General features: G+C 42.6%; 1 protein-coding gene across 1 annotated transcript in view; it reads right to left on the bottom strand.

Moving 5' to 3' along the window:
* Window positions 1-4,031: 4,031 nt before the first annotated feature.
* The window catches only part of slc1a7b (solute carrier family 1 member 7b), a gene marked incomplete at both ends in the record, with an annotated part of 179,314 nt that continues 163,133 nt past the window's right edge, over window positions 4,032-20,212 (bottom strand). The window contains 4 exons of the mRNA XM_084307618.1: window positions 4,032-4,269; window positions 4,676-4,775; window positions 5,135-5,360; window positions 6,488-6,530. Of these exons, the coding sequence (XP_084163744.1) occupies window positions 4,032-4,269; window positions 4,676-4,775; window positions 5,135-5,360; window positions 6,488-6,530 (607 nt within the window). The remainder of the gene's footprint in view (window positions 4,270-4,675; window positions 4,776-5,134; window positions 5,361-6,487; window positions 6,531-20,212) is intronic.

Genomic DNA, 20,212 nt, shown 5'->3' with positions numbered 1-20,212 from the left:
ATAACACACACACAAACACACACACAAGCACACACACCATGGATGCACAAGCACAGACACCACATGTAAACTTGCACACACACGTACACACACACACGTACACACACACACACGTACACACACACACACACACACACACACACACACACACACACACACACACACACACACACACACACACACACACACACACACACACACACACACACACACACACACACACACACACAGGGGTGGGGGCCTCATTTTCCTCTATATTCCCATGTTCTCCAACACACACCAGATGTTTTCTCTCCTCACCTCCCCGTGAGTCCTATTACAGCAAATGTTCCGATGGGAGGGAGAGGGAGTATGTGGCGAGATTGAGGCAGAATGTTGTTATTACTGAGAGAATAAATTCCTTCCTTGATGGAATTAATTACGTTAATCCACGACAGTTTCACCCTGACAAAGCAAATACTCATGTGATCTGTATATGTTTATGTCTAAATAAAATCAATCAATCAATCAATCACAATTACAATTGGCCAGTTTGTGAAATTAAGGCCTGCCTCTTATATAAGCCTCTCTCTAATAAAGGCCTGGTGCTCTTTGCAGCTGAGGTAAATACAAGACCCGTCCTATATTTGAGGATTTACGGTACTTTATACTTATAGCACATGCATGAGCCTGGTCTCTTTTGAAAGATGACATTCTGAAGTTTCTGATTCCAGAAAATTGCTAACGTAATAGAGTAACATAGGTCTGAACTTGAGTTGTAAAGAAACTTGTTACTCAAGTTTTTCTGTAGTAGTTAGTAGTCCAGAGGTAGTATTTCCCCAGAAGGTGGTATGGCTTACAAATCCAGACGGAGCCATAGCGTGAAGCCTTACAGACGCAGCGCTCAAAAATCAAACCAATTCTGCTGCTTGTCTGCTGCTTGTTGCTGCTTGTGTGCCACTTAAGTCTACTCAGGTGTTAATTTTCCGGGGGTGTTGGCTGGGGGAACAAAGGGAGGGTAGTTAACTTAAGTGCTTCCCCAGGGAGGGGGTCGGGGGCTACTGCCCTCAGACCCCCAAAATAATTTTTATATGGGCAGTCTGACTTGGGGTACTGACCATATATTAGTGTTGCAATGCATGATAAGTAAACAGTGAAAAAAGCTAAGAAATCTGATGGGGCTGGGACATTTGGGACGAATAAAAATTTAAGATGAAAATCTGCCCAGCCTGTGGGAGGAAGTGGAGGTGTGAAATCTGGCCCGGTCAAGAACAATAGAGGAGTGGTAGAGAGTGGTAGAGAGGCATGAGAGGTTTGAGTTTTGAGTGCTGTATCTGTATGTAGTACATATCCAAATTTCATAAAGATCCATTCAGAAATGAGTGATTAGGAGTGATTTTGGTAAACTGTGTACAAAGAAAAACTCAGTTTTCTCATAGATTTCAATTCATTCGGCTGTTTTGCTGTTCCTGTTTTCGTGTTTCTTGGTGTTTTTTGTATTTAGATCCCCATGTGGGGTATCATTGGAAAGCCACACTCATTGGCTACAATGATCCACAATCATTTTCGAGATCGGATCTAGATTGACGGAACTACTGCAGCCTGAGTCGGGAGTGGTATTTTGCCGTGTACTTTGCACAAGCCTCAAATACCGGCATGTAACTCGAGAACCGCTGAACGGATTTTGTCGAAATTTGTCGCTATCGACAGGCAACAAATAAGCCTTCAATTCTATATATATATTGTATTACAAAATATGCACATGGGGGTCGCCAAAGTGCAGGTTGCAAGAAATCCGGAAAACGTCCCATATGAGGGACGTTGCAGCTTAAGAGGTTTTAAAAGAAGAAAATCCATCAAGAACAATTTGAAAGGAGGACATCCTTACTGTCAAATTTCCCTCGGGATAATACAAGTATTTCTATTCTATTCTATTCAAGTGTAAAGGAGAGAAGGCAATTTATATAGCGCTTTTCTAGACACTCAAAGCGCTTTACAATGTAGGGTGGAAATTGCCTCCTTCACCACCACTGGTAGCACCCAACCTTGGGCTATGCAGGCCCAATGGCTACCATACACTGGCACCCGGCACACATCACACTACACAATGGCTGAACGGCTCAGGAGACAGGGATTGATATCAGCCAACCCTTGTGCTTGCCTAACAATGGGGGAAACCGCTGGGGATTGGTGTCAGTTTTGATACATCATGTTTAAAGCCATATAATTTTACCTGTTTACTATTTTTAAAACATTTTTCTACCCATGATTAACAGTAATAGTATAATCTCAATATATCTCTCAACATATTACTCATATTTATGAATTATAACCACTCAAACCTGTGTTTGTTTGATAGAACGTGTTTTTTCATCGAAAAAAACGGATAAATGTTGTTTTTGACCATATTTCCAATATTTATTTTTGATAAATACCAATTAGAAATATCTCGACGAATTACCTCTGAATACGAATCAAAAAAAATATTAAAGATTCGATGACTAGTTCGGCCAGAAACGGCGTTGAGGCGAACGTTACTAAGCGCTCAGCGGTTCGAAAAAAACGGATAAATGTTGTTTTTGACCATATTTCCCATATTTTTTTTTGATAAATACCAATTAGAAATATCTCGACGAATTACCTCTGAATACGAATAAAAAAAAATATTAAAGATTCGATGACTAGTTCGGCCAGAAACGGCGTTGAGGCGAAACGTTACCAAGTGCACAACTGACCTAAATATGGTGCGGGCGCTTCCATGTGTTGCCGCGGCAGGGATATTGGGCTCGCCTCGGTGGTGGGACGAGATCCAGACCTGATCCGTCCAGGACACTTCCTCGTTGGCGCGCGCCGGCTATGTGGGTCTTGTTTTTCGGCGTGTGGCGCGCTGTGGACTGCGCGGTCCGGTTCGCCTCTGGTTCTGTCTTGAAAATCCACTCGCTCCCCCCCCCCACCACCACAAAACCTGTGTGCGGAGTTTCAATGACCGGCAGCCCGCCACAGCCTACTCACCTCCCCCTGAATTTTGGCAAAGTTATCTGTGGAGCGATGACGCCACCATGAGTTTTACATCGGTAACAGCACATCCCGGCAATTACAAGGTCCTTATCTCGTGGAATATGCAAAGGATGGCAAGATATATCGAGAATTGAACGAATAAGAGCAGATTTAAAAATGCTTAAAAATGCCGTTTTAACGTTGAAGTGGATGGTAGTAGAAAAAGTAACTAGGGGTGAACGAGTCACTAAATCTGTAACTATTTTTCTAGAGTGTTTCATGTTATAAGCTTTTCACACAATGAACATATATGTAAAATTAAGATATTTACCCAATTTCATGAAATAATAATAAACACAGACACCGCTGTGCTCACACACACACTCAAAATATTTCAAAAAAGTAGAAAAAGACCCCAGGGGTGCACAAGGGTTGGGGGAAGGAATGATTAGGTGGCCTTGATGTCAGAGACCTGATTGGGAATTTGGCCAGGAACGTCAGGGAACCCCCTACACTTTACGATAGGCGTCCTGGGTTCTTTAACAACCAAATTCAGTCAGGACCTCGGTTTAGCGTCTCATCCGGATCCGAAGGACGGCACTCGCAGCTGTACGGTGTCCCTATCACCATAACAGGGGCATTGTTACTGACAAGTCCAGAGGACAGAGTGCCCCTTGCTGAACAACAACACCACTTTCCGACAGCAGCCTTGACCAGGGCTCGAACCAGTGATCTTCCGAACATGAGTCCGGAGTCCGGAGCTCTACTCATGTAGCCACGCTGCCGGACATACAGTAGTACAATGCGGTAGGGCTGACCTCGACTAGTCAAATAGTCGACTAATCGATCGAAAGGAGCCATAGTCAACTGCCCACCTCTTAGTCGAATGCAAATACAAAAATATATATATATTCTAATATATATTTTAAAAAGGGGGCGATCTAGAAGAACGAATGTGACTCGGTCCGTCAACCCAGTGAGCAGCCTGAGGCAAGCCTTTACAGGGAGTCCAGCCGGCTCCCAGGAACCCCTGCTGCTGATGTCCCTGAAGTTCCTTACCTGGATGAGGTCGCCAGGGCGATGAGCAGGGCCTGCAGGATGCCCCGTATGTAAACAATGGGGCTCTTTTTGGTGATGAAGAAGTACATCGCCGGGAGGATGAAGAGGCCGTGCAAGACCAGGCCAAACACCACGGTGACGGCGTAGAAGCCCAGCTTCTTCCCCATGTCCGAAGGGTCACTCATCTCCAAGATCTTACCGGCCACCAGGAACACAATGCCAAACGGGAAGTACCTAGCAGCACACAGAGGGTCAAAGGTCAAACACAGCAATTGTGGGTGTGAAGTATTCTACTCTTACTAGTAAGCTGCTGGCCAGTAGTAGTCATACTGTCTTTATGTATTATACTACAACTCTGTACATACATCTGATTAGCACTACACTCAGTAGTACTAATTTGTACATTTTGTACCTAGTTTAACCACCTGTACATTGTTGCTGTTGCATTTTCCTGCTACATTTGCACTCTGGTTGGATGTCAAACTTACTTTCATTGTACTGTACTTATATACATATACAATACATTTGAATCTAATCTAATCGAATCAAAAGTGTTTTTTATGGTACGTCTGTATGGTATGGTCTACATTTTCAAAACGTGTACATAAACCATCACACGATTATGTAAAGGGTGTATTACCAGATGACAATGGCGACAATTTTCAAGACGGCCTCATTCACACTCTGGCAGAAATTGACCAAGGCACTGCCGTTGGGCCCCATTCGTCCAAGCATGATGCCTGTGAAAACATACAGTTGTTAATGACTGACAGAGGTTTGATTTGACAGGACGCCATGCCACATTTAAAAACTTCAGCCAAAAGCACCATTAACGGAAGCCAGAGAGGGTCACTGGCTGAGGCAGCATGGAAAGAGAGTGTAGTAGCCTAACCAAGAGCTCTGGAAGTCCCTCCCCCAAGACATTAGAGATCTCAGAGTCCCTCGCAGTTTTCCAATCCTGCCTCAAAACCATCTCTTCTCCACTGCCTTCTCTTAGCCCCCCCCCCATCCCCATGTGTTTCTGTTATGTTTGTCTATTGTTTGTCTCACTACCTAGAAAAGCGATATATAAATTCCATTTATTATTAATAATGTTCACCCATTGTGGCGGAAAAGATGACTATTCCAAGGACGTTCATCCCATCACTGTTCCCTGGCCGCGTGCGTACGATCACATCTGGGGGCGGGGTGAGGTCAAGGGCAAAGTTCTGGATGTCTGTTCCATTATCGTCCTGGATACCGTAGATGAGAGTTCTCCTCGTGGTGGACTCTGATAGGCTGACGGTAGGCCTGGGCTTCAGGGTGATCTCTGTACTTGTTCGATACTGTCACCGGGGAACAGAAGGAGGAATGGTTAAATATTCAGTGTTCAGTAGAGGCTTAAGAAAAGATTAATGAATATGAATAATGAATAAATGGCGATGAATAATGCATGTTAGTGTTGTCACGATACTGGAATTTCGACTTCGATACGATACCTTGAAAAGTATCGATACTTTCGATACTTTCAATACCAAAAAAAAAAAAATGATAATAATTTTTTTTTATAATAATTTTATTTTTATTTTTTTTAACACATTTTGCTTTTGTTGCTGGTTGATTCTCCTCAGCTTCTCTCTGGTACTATACGAGAAGATAAATACACTTTTAAAACCCTTTGTTTATCTTTAGATCAGAGAGAGAGAGAAAGAGAGAGTGGCTGCTGGAGATTTTTGGTCTACTGAGCGCACCTTCCTAGTTATGACGAGAGAGAGAGAGAGAGAGAGAGAGAGAGAGAGAGAGAGAGAGAGAGAGAGAGAGAGAGAGAGAGAGATATTTCTTCGGCGCTATGCTCGGAGCATTTATTAACGTTACGCGTGTACTGGTGTAGGATGGGCTCCGCTCGACCGAACGTTGGCAACGGGGTAGTTGTGTCGAGTTCATGCGTGTAGTGGGCTCGGCTTGACGTTACTCCGTTTCCATGAAGTAATAGGTGGCCAGCTAGCTAGCATTAAGCTAACGGAGGAACGACAGCTAACGTTAGCTAATAATAGCGTTGTTTACAAACTGAAGACAGGGCTGCCTGCCCGGCTGTGAGGGGGAGGAGGAAGAGAGAGAGAGAGAGAGAGAGATTTCTCCGGAGCTATGGCTATGCTCGGAGTATTTAATAACGTTACATAGCATAGCATAGCACACTACACCAGTACACGCATGAACTCAACACAACTACCCCGTTGCCAACGTTCGGTCGAGCGGAGCCGGAGCCCATCCTACACCAGTACACGCGTAACGTTAATAAATGCTCCGGCCAGCTGGTACCGATACTGCAGAAAGTATCGGTACTTCGGGAAATGAGTATTGAAGCCGTTTTAAATATTCAGTATCGATATGTATCGATACTTCGATATTTTTGACAACACTAATGCATGTATGATGAATGATGCGTTGTATACACTGACTTGAAAGGCCTCACCTGCTGAAAAGTGGCCTCAACCAGATTGGATGGAAACATATTGCTGCAAGACAAAGGAAAGATATATACGTAGGTGAAAAGGGCAATCAATCAAGCCCGCAAATACGACTTAAACTATATTTTAATGGACAAGCTTAATCGTGTAAGACCTCATTTCATTTAATTTAATTTCAATATTTAGACTCAAACTGAGGTTTCCCTCATTCACAGTCATGTCGAGTGTACATACAGAGTTAAGCAAACACACAGAGTTAAGCAAAAAAAGGCATATAAAATCACACAGCATATACAATCATAACAATTAGACAAGTATGTCCAATACAATAAATTTAAACATGTACAACTTGACAAAGGTTAGAGATCAAGGTTTTAAATTCTGCAACAGAGAGGAGAATCTCAAGCTTTAATGACTGTTGGAGTTCATGCATGAGCTAGGGGGCATCATAGCAAAATGCAGATTCTGCTCCGTGCAAACTCTGGGGACCTTAAGGACCAGCCAGTCACTAGAACGGGTTCCATAGGTACCAAAATAATTGAGTTGCGACATATTTAAATCTCTCTGGTCATAATGTCCTGTGAAAATTATTCTCTCTGAAGTCTCTGAAATCTGTGAGGTGTGTGTGTGTGTTTGTTGCGTTGTGATACAGCTACCGTAGCATTATCTAAGTCTTTGAGTGCTTCTCAAACTTTTTCTGTCAGGCCCCCCTTTGGCGGACCAAAATATTTTTTTTATAATAGTCATGAAATGGGCCATGTTTAAATTTATTGAAATAACACCAATATCGTGACCTTTCAAATTGGCCCTATATTTTGTTTTCAGAGCTGTCATGGATGAAAAGCCAGCTTCACACAGATACTGTATGTGGTGCTGAATGGTATCAACACCTTAACTGCTGCATCATGAGATACTTGGTACTCAGCACCACACTCTGAAACTAGCTCTCTAGGTGGTATCAGATGAGATTTCAAAGAGTTCTTCCAAGAGTTTGGATGGAGATGTGTCAGGAAGCTTTGTCTCAATGTTGTCTGTAAAGTTTTTTTTTATCCAGAGTAACTTGGTGATCCTTTTCTGTGTTTTATTAAATAATGATTTTAAGATTTTGAGAAATGGTATTTTCATGGAGAACAGTGCAGCTGCAACAGATAGCACTTTAGTGATAATTTTCTTGAATCATTTTTTTTTTTATTTATTTATTTTTTTAATAAATCTCAAGGCCCCCCCTGTCATGCCTCTGCGCCCCCCCCTGGAGGGCGCGCCCCCCACTTTGAGAAACACTGATCTAAGAGATGGTAACTGGTTTGTGTTTGTTAATTTCCAAATTGTGGTAAGAACATTTCTCCCACTTAGTGTAACGTTCATAGACTATTGATACGGACGTTGTGGCTAACTGAGTTGTGCCACATGGACCCAAACAGTGGGCAGTTGGCTGGCAGAAACAGTATAGACAGTGAGCTACTCTGAAGCCCAAATACAAAAATACAAAACAAACCACACAATTTCACTACATTAAACAAGTCAAAGCCAAATACACAATCAAATTCAATTAATCTACAGCATTCCCCTGCAGTCCGTCTAATTAATAATACAATCAAAGATCTATCTGTAAACACGCATTACACATTCGTTTTAACAACTCATCATATCCTTACTAGCGTCTATGTGAATCAAATAGAAGCAGACGCTAACCACTTTTTCAAAGCAGTCTTAAAGATTCTTTCCGTAGCCAGTGCTTTGCAAGAGGTAGGTAATTGTTTCATAGAACTCCTGCCATATACAAAAATTTATTTTGCCCCATAGAACTCCCAAACCTGTGTGGAATTATATCCGTCTGGCTGCCTCTCGTGGAGTATTTGTGAGTCTCACTCACCCAACTAAAATAACTGACCAGATATGCAGGGACTGTAGCATTCCTTATTTTAAAGATCAGCCCCAACTTAATCTGAGCCACTCTCTTTTCCACTGGTAACCAGTTCAGACCATCAAAGTGTGAGGAATTGAGATGTGTACGGGGGTGTTATTCTGAGATGTCTGTAATCTATGCTTTATTTGTTTTGGTGAACAACTATACCAGGATGTACATGTGAGGTTTATGTTTATGTTTATTAGGATCCCCATTAGGGATGTCCCGATCACATTCTTTTGGTTCCGATCCGATCCCGATCATGTGATTTTGAGTATCTACCGATACCGATCTTTCCCGATCCAAAAGAAGAAAAAAAATTATAAAGAAAATATATATATAAAAATAATAATAATTCTCCTATCCCAATTTCTCACATTACATTCACCCTGAATGTTGACTTTATCCAGGTGAAAAGTTAACTTCATTCAAGCGAGGCATTGCAACCGGAGTAATCTAAAAACTCTGCCTCCAACCTGCTGCTTCATGAGAGCAATGGCACCATCGTCTGTAAAAATCAGGTGACTGCAAGTTCTGCAACTAGTGGATGTCCCTCATCCTTGACATAAATCATTTGATGTATTTTTCAAGTCAAGAGTTTTATTTGTCACGGCATACAAGTATACAATGAAATGCGGATGTATAATTAAATCAAAGGAAATGCGTTTGTTTTGGCAAAATTCTTCTGCTGTGTGACAATAAATAAATGAATGATGATATGCAATTTAAAACCAAAACTAAGGCCTCAGTATGAGTTTAAGACGTGAACATAATCATGTTTGTTGAATTAAAATTATTAATTTTTTTTTATTTTTTTATCCCGATTATTATAATTTTTTTTTATCCCGAGCTTCTGAAAATCACGTGATCGGGGTCCTCGGATCGGGACATCCCTAATCCCCATTAGTCATCATCAATGTGTTGACTATTCTTCCTGGGGTCCTCACAGATATACACATACAAATATGAAACATTTAGTGTAAATCAGTCATATATCACATAATCAATAGAAAATAAAACAAAAGGTCATAGGTGAATCCATTTCACCATACCTTTAAAAAAAAAACCACAAAGTAAACATTAGAAGTTTGGATGCCATAGCATCGAGACCCCACCAGACGGTCACTGGTGACACCACCCCCCACATCGCCAGCGTATCGGACATGGCCCAATCCAAGAGCAGGCCCTTCCCCCCTACATTACGCCGCCCTGAAGCACTCCACAGAGGCTACACCCCCACAATACTGTGGGGCCAGTCGGCGCACCGGGGAGACAACCCCCAAAAGATTGATCCCTCAATCCAGGCAACAGGCCCAAGAGCATAACTCGACCTGTGCCCGGAGCACTGTGGACTAGACAGGCGCCTAAGGGGTCTACTGTGAAACAGCACTCCGGCGGAAGGGGCATACGGTATGCTGTGCACCATGTCGCAACCTCCACAAACCCGACCCCTTAGAGAGGTCGAGGTCCAAGAGAAGGCTGACATGATTGGCAGACGTCATGAAAGGTGCGGGGGCACACTCGCGGGCAGACGGGGTCAAGCCCGGCCTCAACCCGAGAGTCGACTCTGCTACCAACACACCGGGGAATCAACCACCCCCCTATGTTTAGTTTAACAGGAGGCGGTTGTTCCCTTAACCCCCCAAGAAAAAACTCAGAAACACAACTGCGTGTATACACCGGCTATACAGGCAGTACAATTGTTTCAGTTTTCAAAAGGGGTTAACCCAGGCCAACAGGTCGACGAGAACGAGTCCGGACCTGGGCCCGGCGGACCGGGACGTACACAGGGATGCCAGAGGGGTTCAATAGAAACCTCCTCGACAGCCCCCTCCCAGCCCTGCCCAGCAGGGGAAGGGAGGGGCGAAAACGAATGGAGAAGGACCAGTCCCCTTAGCACAGCGCAAGGTACAACACAATATGGACCAAGCACACACTGTGAAGGACAACTCGTAGTGACATACCTATGACACACACATCCATAACATCAATCCCTGCGACGCCCGGGCTGACACGGCATTTTCCCCCCGGAAAAGCACAAAGTCCTTCAGGGTACTGTAGTATTAGGTTATATTTGTATAGGAACCTTTGTGCGGTAGGAACCTTGATGTGTGACGGGGGGGGGAGTTAAATAAAGGATGCACGGACTCGAAAGCTATCGCCTGTGTCATATCGTCTCTTCATTATAACAAACCTAAGATCTCATGATTATAACTCAACATGGTGTCAGATGTGGGATTGAACATTAGATATAGCGTTAACTAAGTAGTATAGACTTTAGAGTAGGCTGCTACAGTAACGTTAGTACAGTTTGAGTTTGAGTTTAGAGACAGCAGCGCGAGCCCAACGGCACGAAAGCGAAAGTATGAGCCAGTTTCAGGTTCCCACGCCAGAGAAATTCACTTTCAAGGCAGAAGACTGGACAAAATGGATAAAAAGATTCGATCGATTTCGGATTGCGTCGGGATTAGAAACCCAAGCAGAAGAAAACCAAGTGAATGCTTTAATCTACACTATGGGAGAAGAAGCTGAGGATATTCTGACTTCCCTGCATCTGAGCGACGAAGAACAGGCTCAGTATGAGACGGTCAAAGACAGTTTGGATGCTCACTTCATAGCACGCAGAAATGTCATTTTCGAGAGGGCCAAGTTTAACCAGCGGCAGCAGGAGCCGGGGGAGTCAACAGATAATTTTATTACTGCACTGCATTGCCTGGCCGAACATTGTGGATATGGGACACTGCATGATGAAATGGTGAGAGACAGACTTGTGGTTGGGCTGAGGGATTCAAGACTTTCAGAACAGTTGCAAATGGACCCTGACCTAACACTTGTAAAAGCTGTGACCAAGGCTAGACAGAGTGAGCAGGTAAAGAAACAACAAGAAGCTCTCAAGAGAAACTTTAAAGAGGACTCTACAAATACACAGCTTGATAGTATGCAGGCCCAGCAGCGGGGCAGAGCTAAATATACACAAGCCAGGCCACAGTCATTCCAGTCGGGTAAGAGAATAGCACAGAAAATGAATTTTAAGCAGACACAGTGTATATGGTGTGGCGACATGGAAGGCCACAGCCGACAGAAATGCCCGGCTAGGGAATCACTGTGTAACCACTGTAAGAAGCAGGGTCACTATGCCAGAGTGTGCAGAGCTAGAAGGAGCACTGAGGGGCACATAGCCACGTTGACAGATGACAGGGATGACTATGAGGGGGATGACTACGATGGGGATGAAGAGGCTTCATTCCTTGGCTCACTGACTGTCGATTCAGTCAGTTATCCCAATTTCTCACATTACATTCACCCTGAATGTTGACGTTATCCAGGTGAAAAGTTAACTTCATTCAAGCGAGGCATTGCAATCCTTGACATAAATCATTTGATGTATAATTAAATCAAAGGAAATGCGTTTGGGTCTGAAAGTGCGGCTGGTCTGCCGTTCTGCAGCTGGATACTATTGGTTTGTTTTGGCAAAATTCTTCTGCTCTGTGTGACAATAAATAAATTAATGATGATATGCAATTTAAAACCAAAACTAAGGCCTCAGTATGAGTTTAAGACGTGAACATGGTCATGTTTGTTGAATAAAAAAATTAATAAAAAAATAAAAAACAATTTATTTATTTTTTGATCAGATCGGGAAATATCGGTATCGGTAGATACTCAAAATCACATGATCGGGATCGGATCGGGAGCAAAAAAAACATGATCGGGACATCCCTAATTAGCACTAAAAGTGAATTATCTTTATTGTATCAGAAACTTCAGAATGTCATCTTTCAATAGAGACCAGGCTCATGCATGTGCTATAATTATAAAGTATAGTATTTTGGTTTGCAAAAAAGGTATGCAGTCCTCAAAAACGAAAACTAAAATGGCCACTTTTGGGGGCGATTGTGGACTTCCGTTTCACACAGACATGCCAGGTCTTGAGATCCTGTATTTTCACTTAGACCCAGCTTTAGCCAGATGGGGGTCAATCCACATTTCAAATAACAGTTTGGCTTGAAAGTTACTTAAGTTACTAATCATTATTTAATAACTAATCATTATTTAATATACTGTACCTCACATGCATAGTCAAAGACAAGTGGCACTGCACTAAGGCATATGCTAATGTTTTCAGTTCGTGTTTGTGTAAGAATCTCGTTGTTGGTGGTGTGGACCCAGGCGCAATACAGGAATGAGAGAGAGGCAGGACACAAGCGGGGTGTAGTTGAGAAGAGGCTTTACTTCGCTCTTTACAGTACAACTACAACAACAAAACAAAGACGAGTACCACAGCCTAAGCTGGCCGATAATGATTATATCACAAAGGGTTTAAAGGTGAAGAGCACGGAAGGGTGCTGCTTGAAATCACAACCACAATGGTATAATGATAATAATAATGTTCTGACAACAACGGACGACACAAGATACGTTTACAAACCGACAGGGAAGTAACAGGACAGCACAGAATATATAGGAGGACTAATCACACTGATTACTAATACGACACACCTGCTGACATTAACAGTGACACCAACATTAAACCAGACCGGGGAATAGAGTGGACAACACACACACAGGAGCATGAATATACAGAGGGAACAAACTAGACACTAATACCAGGTTCCAATACAATGTAACATAACAACACGGGGAAGATAGGACTAGACAGGAACATGAAGTAACAAAACAACAAGGGGGGACTAGACACTAATACAAGGACACTAGACTAACAGGGATAATAGGGACACATACTAATAGGCAGCCAGGTCTTGAGCCAGGCAGGAATTAAACATTGTAAACAAAACAACACAAGGACTGAGGTCACAGTAGACAGGAGGAGTTCACTCCCCGATAAACCACAAGGTGGTGCCAGAGGGTAATGTTCGAAAGGTGGTGCCAGAGGGTAATGTTTATTGTTCAGAGAATTCCTGAGTCCAAAGGGCAGATTATGACAGTTTGAATTGAGAAAATATGACTTTCTTGCAAAAAATTCGTTTTTTTTATTATTTTTGTCAGAGCCTTTAACGCCATATTCTCCCCTGACAAAGACTTGTCCAAGATGCAGCCTAGGTAATTAACGGAATCTTTTGCAGTATAATGACAAAATCCCCTACTTTCACTTCCAAGGCTGAAAGTCATTTTAGCTTGATTTTGGAGCCAAAGAGGATTGATTCCATTGTCCATACATGGAGGGATAATTTATTATCTGATTATTATTATTATTATTATTATCCAAATGCTCACTCTGCCGAACTCCTTGCTCAAAATCTCTTCAACAACTACCTTGTCTTTATGGGACAACAGGAGTGCTGAGTCATCGGCATACAAAAATAAATTAGTGGAGCAAGCTGATTTAAAGGTCATTAATATAAAGTAAGAAAAACAGAGGGCCAAGCACACTGCCTTGTATTGGCCCTTGGCTCTGAAAGCGTTCCACCAACATTGACCATTTGCTTTCTCCCTGTAAGGTAAGACCTCACCCAGCTGATTGCATTACTGTTAAACCCAATTGCTTTTAGCTTCATCAGCAGTATTGTATGGTCAACAGTATCAAATGCTTTCTGTAAATCCAGTAATACCATTCCACAGACTTTCCCCCATCCACTTATTTTCTAATAAGATCAATTAAGAATAGCAAACAGGTATCAGTGGAGTGCCCTTTCCTGAAGCCTGACTACAATTCCTAAATTATTTTATAGCTTGAGAGGTAGCTGTCAATTAGCTCATGGATACTTTTCTCAATGACCTTAGAGAGAACATTCAAGATAGATACTGGATGATAATTTCCATGATCAAGTATGCTACCTTTTTTGTAAAGGGGCATCACTCTGGCAAGTTTAAGATCATTGGTAGAAATTCAATTCCTTATTGACAGATTCACTATGTGGGTTAAACATGGTGCTATGACATCTGCAGCATCTCAGTGAGTTTCTTTTTTATTACACATGATTTCGAAATGTCTGTAAGTGTAAAGGCATCTTCTTTAATCGCCTTATCTGCATACAACCTCTGTACATGAGTTTGTCCAAAGGTGCCAGAGTGGCTAGGCAGATTGTCTACCAGTTTATTAGCAATTGTTGTAAAGTACTATGAATTCAAGTAATTTGCCACTGGAACCTTGTCAGAAATAACTTTGTCCTTGATGTTTAAACACAGATTTGTAGTCTTTAATCTATTGCTGTATCCTAGTTCATGTGTTTTCTTGTTGCTTGATTTTGTTGTCTGACCAAATGTTGTCACTCACTTAGTCAGTCAGTCAGTCAGTCAGTCAGTCAGTCAGTCAGTCAGTCAGTCAGTCAGTCAGTCAGTCAGTCAGTCAGTCAGTCAGTCAGTCAGTCAGTCAGTCAGTCACTCACTCACTCACTCACTCACTCACTCACTCACTCACTCACTCACTCACTCACTCACTCACTGTTAGCCACTCTGCCTCTAGTGGCCATTCATAGACATGACACAACACTATAAGTGTTCTGTTTAAACCAAAATATCCCTATTTCACCACAAATCCAGATGTGGTAGAACAACCCTCTTGTTTCAGTATTATTGAACTGGCTGTGAGTCATATTCAGCATGATCCAAAGACAACAGCTAGATGTATGTGGACGGGCCAACATGAGACCATGGTCCTGGAGCATGCCCAAACACCCCCCCTAGCTCAGTCAAACAGCAGAAAAACAGCCAGCCAGGTGCACTGCTCACTCTGAAACCGTGATGAGGCTAATAAACATTTATATGAAAATGAAGAACAATAGTGGATCCAGTTATACTCGGATTCAATATAATAGGCTACCGATGTCCAAGTTTGGCTTTTTATTTTGTCTAATAAAAAAAAACAATTGCAGAGAATAGTTGCTGTTTGAGCAGGAATAACTTAGGACTGAGGTAGGTCAGCCTTTCTTTATTACCCATGTGGCATACAGAAATTGTGCTAGAATTAAGGACTTTATAGAGGAATGATGCCATCCAAGAAGGGTTCAAATATATAAGCGCGATTAAATATTGTTTAAAATAAAATAAAAAGCGAAATAAAATTTCTTTGTGTGTCGAGTTTCCCAAAAAGATTTGTCACAACGAAATGCTATCTACTTCAATTTGTTGGTTAGAATAGATGACCTCCGTTGAAACTTCACTGAGACTAACACAGTCTATTTGTGAGCTCCCGCACAGACGTGATAATAATAATAATAATAATAATAATAATAATAATAATAATAATAGCTTCATTTTATATAGCGCCTTTCAAGAGACCTAAGGTCGCTTTACATAGGGAAAAAAAATAAGAAAGTAACAAACATAGTGGACAGACACAACATTTACTACACGACGAGGTAAATAGAATCCAAGAGGCGAATGTTAACGCCGCCATTTTAGTTCTGGGAGATTTCAATAGCGCCAATCTGAGAAAGGTTTTGCCTGACTTCTATCAGCATGTGACTTGCAACACCAGAGGCGGTAACATCCTAGATCACTGTTACACGCAATTTAAAGGTGGCTACAAGGCTCATTCTGATAGTGGCTTCGGTAAGTCAGATCACGCATCAATTTTTCTTTCACCGAAGTACAGACAGAGAATTAAAAGTACTCCCGTAGTCTCGCGAGAGGTGCAGAAATGGGATGTGACGTCAGAGGATATGATCCGGTCAGTGTTTCACAACACAGACTGGAATGTGTTCCGCGACACAGATAACATTAATGCCTACACGGAGACAGTGCTGGACTATGTTTGTACTAGGGTGAAAGAAACAATCCCCACTACCAAAATGAAAGTTTACCCAAATCAAAAACCCTGGGTAGACAAATCCGTCCGTGAAGCTCTGAGAGAGCGCACCAAAGCATACAACGACGGCCTAGAGGCAGGCAACATGAATGACCACAAGGTGGCGCGATACAACGTAAGGAGGACTGTGTCAGAGGCCAAACGACGCTACAGGGATAAAATTGAACTCCAGTTTGAACAAGCTGACTCTAGAGCTATGTGGCAGGGGCTCAAAACGATGACAGACTACAAAGGCGCCTCCCTCAAACTGAACAGTGACATCTCCTTAGCAAATGACCTCAATACCTTCTATGCGAGGTTTGATGCTGGTAATAACAACACCAGCTCACAAGCCTCGGCAATGGGGGGGGGGGGTCGGCTGCTGATGGAGGCGCAGTGTTCAGGGTAACAGAGCATGAGGTGAGGCGGACCTTTAAAAAAGTGAATATCAGGAAGGCAGCAGGTCCAGACGGCATCCCCGGCCGCGTCCTAAAAGTCTGTGCCGACCAACTGGCCCCAGTATTCACTGACATATTTAACCTGTCCTTAGAACAGGCTGTCATCCCCACCTGCCTGAAGAAGTCCACTATTATCCCTGTACCCAAAAAATCCAAGCCTGCTTGCCTCAACGACTACCGCCCTGTAGCTCTCACCTCCATAGCCATGAAGTGCTTCGAGAAGCTAGTAAAGGGCTACATCTGCTCCTCCCTCCCCATCAACATGGACCCCCTGCAATTTGCATACCGCCCCAACAGGTCCACGGAGGACGCCATATCCCATGTGCTGCACACAGCAGCATCACACCTGGACAAGAGGCAGGGGAACTATGTGAGAATGCTATTCATCGACTACAGCTCGGCATTCAATACCATAGTCCCCTCCATACTCATAGCCAAGCTCAGGGACCTGGGCTTGGGCTATGACCTCTGCCAGTGGGTCTTGGACTTCCTGACTGGCAGACCCCAGGTGGTGAGAGCAGGCAACTGCACCTCCTCATCCATCACCCTCAACATAGGGGCCCCCCAGGGCTGTGTTCTGAGTCCCCTCCTCTACTCCCTGTACACACACGACTGTGTGGCTCAGCGGAGTAGCAATACAATCGTCAAATTTGCTGACGACACAGTGGTGGTGGGCCTGATCTCTGCCAACGACGAGAGGGCCTACCTGGAAGAGGTCAAGGTCCTGGCGGGATGGTGCCAGGAAAACAGCCTCTCCCTGAACGTCAGCAAAACAAAGGAGATGATTGTGGACTTCAGGAGGTCGGGGGTCAAGGACTACAGCCCCCTCAGCATCGACGGGGCACCGGTTGAGAGAGTCAACAGCTTTAAGTACCTCGGAGCCTACATATCCGAGGACTTGACATGGACCACACACATTAACAGTGTTGTGAAGAAGGCACGACAACGCCTCTACTTCCTCAGGCGCCTAAGGAAGTTCCAAGTCAGCCAGAAGATCCTTAAGAACTTCTACTCATGTACAATAGAGAGCATCTTGACCGGCAACATCACCTCCTGGTTTGGGAATAGCACTGCACAAGACCAAAGCAGACTACAAAGAGTGACACGTTCAGCCGAACGCACAATTGGAGGGGGGCTCCCCACCCTCCAGAACATTTACTACAAGCGTTGCAAGGGCAAGGCTAAGAGAATCATTAAAGACTCCAGTCACCCGAACAACTGCCTCTTTGAACTGCTGCGGTCAGGCAAGCGATACAGGAGTCTCAAGGCGAGCACAGAAAGACTCAGAAGAAGCTTCTATCCCCAGGCCATCAGGCTGCTAAACGAACAATGAATGAACACTACACAACAACAACCACCAAACGCACATAGCACACACATCCACACGCACACACTCACTTTAAACAAACACACTGTAGCACCCACTCCACACACTTATAGCACACACCCACTTTAAACAAACACACTGTAGCACCCACTCCCCACACTTTATATTTATGGATGAAGGATTGCACTACAACTCGTACACCTTACTGTAAATTGTACCTAAAATTGTACCTCATCCCATTTCTGCTTTGCACTAGATAGTACTGTACATTAGTACACTGCATAGTATTGTGTATTGTATATTATATGGTAACTCAGAACATTGTACATATGTCTATACCGAACACTGTGACCTCATTTTCTTCTTCTAAATTCATGCTATATTATGTTATTATGTTATTTGATACTATCTTGTCTAGCACAGTCTCTGGAGCGTAACAGTAAGAAGCATTTTGTATGAAAGTATTCTGTACTTCTGTATGACAACTATTAAAGAACTTGAACTTGAACTTGAACTTAAATATGATGATGGAATTCAAGTTCGCGTTTTTATTGATCACATAGGCAGGCTATACATGGCGTAGGCTACATGGCAGTGAGATTCATTGGGTCTCATTCCCGAAAATGTTTCAAAGAGTTATTCTGGAAGACTTATCTTGGAACCACTGAGACAGAATCAATGACAAATTCACTCGGAGTCCCCAACGTGCTGGTAATATATCAATGGGATACATTGCATGTTGACCTGCATTCTTTCAAATGTATATAATTAATCATTAAAACAGATGTGTAACAAATAAGAAATACAAATTCCACAGAAGGCATTAAATAATTATTATTTTCAATCATTTCACAATAATTGCATAATTGTGTTTGAATATCTGAGTAATTAAAGTAATTATACATTTGTCCAAAATAGCTGGTTCAGATATGGTTAAGCAGCTGCCCTGTGATCAGATGAATCCATATTATTTATTTTTCCGACATCAAATGCGTAATTTCTTATCTTTTCTATTCTTATTGCTCGGCTTAGTCCACTTTTCCACATTTCATGGGGGCGATTCATTACCGTATATGGTTAATTACGGGCGGTTCTATATACAAATACTTAAAATCGTGCATGAGCGCGGAGCGTAGAACAAATGGTATTTATCAATACAGAGTGTGCGTAGAACCTGTGTATGCACGTTTGATAAATCCCGATTTTTCTGTGCATACACACATTCTAAATTCCGTGCGTAGGAACGGAAATAGAACACTTTCTACGCATTGTTGATAAATGAGGGCCCAGGAGTCCAGTGCATGTTGGAAAGGGGCTTATTGATTGGCCAACAGCATGAGTCACTCACTACACACCAATGTTGTAATACTGGGTCTCAGTTTTAGGACTCCTGAGACAACTTGGACTCCACTTTCAGAAATGGATTAAAAAAATGACTCATGAATTGACTGAGATTGATGAGATTAACATGTGCCTGTTAATGTTAGTTTGTGTGTTAGTAGGCCCATCAAAGACCCATACGTATATTGCACAAGCACTGGAAAAGTGAGTTCTGTTTCATGCTAGCTTCCGCTCAGCATCATAATGCATATATCTCGCTTCAGTGGATATGCACTGAATAAATGTCAAAATGTACCTTTACATACCAACATCCGTCTGACCAGAATAAAATAATAGCTTTTCTCTCTTTTCTTGAATTTTCTTTTTGCAGGTCCAAAATGCATGTTGTTGTTTACATGTTGCTGCATATCCCCTCCCTACCCATTTCCACACATGAAATACACCCGAGTGTATGACATGCTGGTGCTCTAGTCCGACATCTAGTGGCTGAATGTTATCTATAGCACCTTTAAGCATCAAAAGAGCACTCCCACACCAGGGCCCTCATTTATCAACAATTCTTAGAAAGTGTTCTATTTTCGTTCTTAACACTTTGGCTGCCTAAGGTTAAATTCATGATATACCATAGATTGCCAGCGCTATTTGTCTATGGAGAAAGTCCCCTTCTTTGCAGGGCTATAACTTTTTAAATTCTATTGCTACATTGCCATTATTAGGGCCCATTCAAAGTCCTATATGTATTGTTCATTGTGTAGCAACGTTAAACTTTTTCATTCACATATTCATAGTAAAGTATGGTCTAATGTATAAGTATGTTTTCATCTCTTTCTGCAGCTTTCTCCAGAACGTGATATATAGCCCCAAATGCATTATATTGATGATGAAATACAGTTTGATGGCAATCAGCGCGATATAAAAAATTCCAACTAGACGTACTTCTAGAAGTTACTA

This window comes from Notolepis coatsorum, assembly GCF_963971535.1.
Source record: "Notolepis coatsorum genome assembly, chromosome: 2".
Taxonomy (NCBI): Eukaryota; Metazoa; Chordata; class Actinopteri; order Aulopiformes; family Paralepididae; genus Notolepis; species Notolepis coatsorum.
This window is presented reverse-complemented; position numbering and strand designations above follow the sequence as displayed.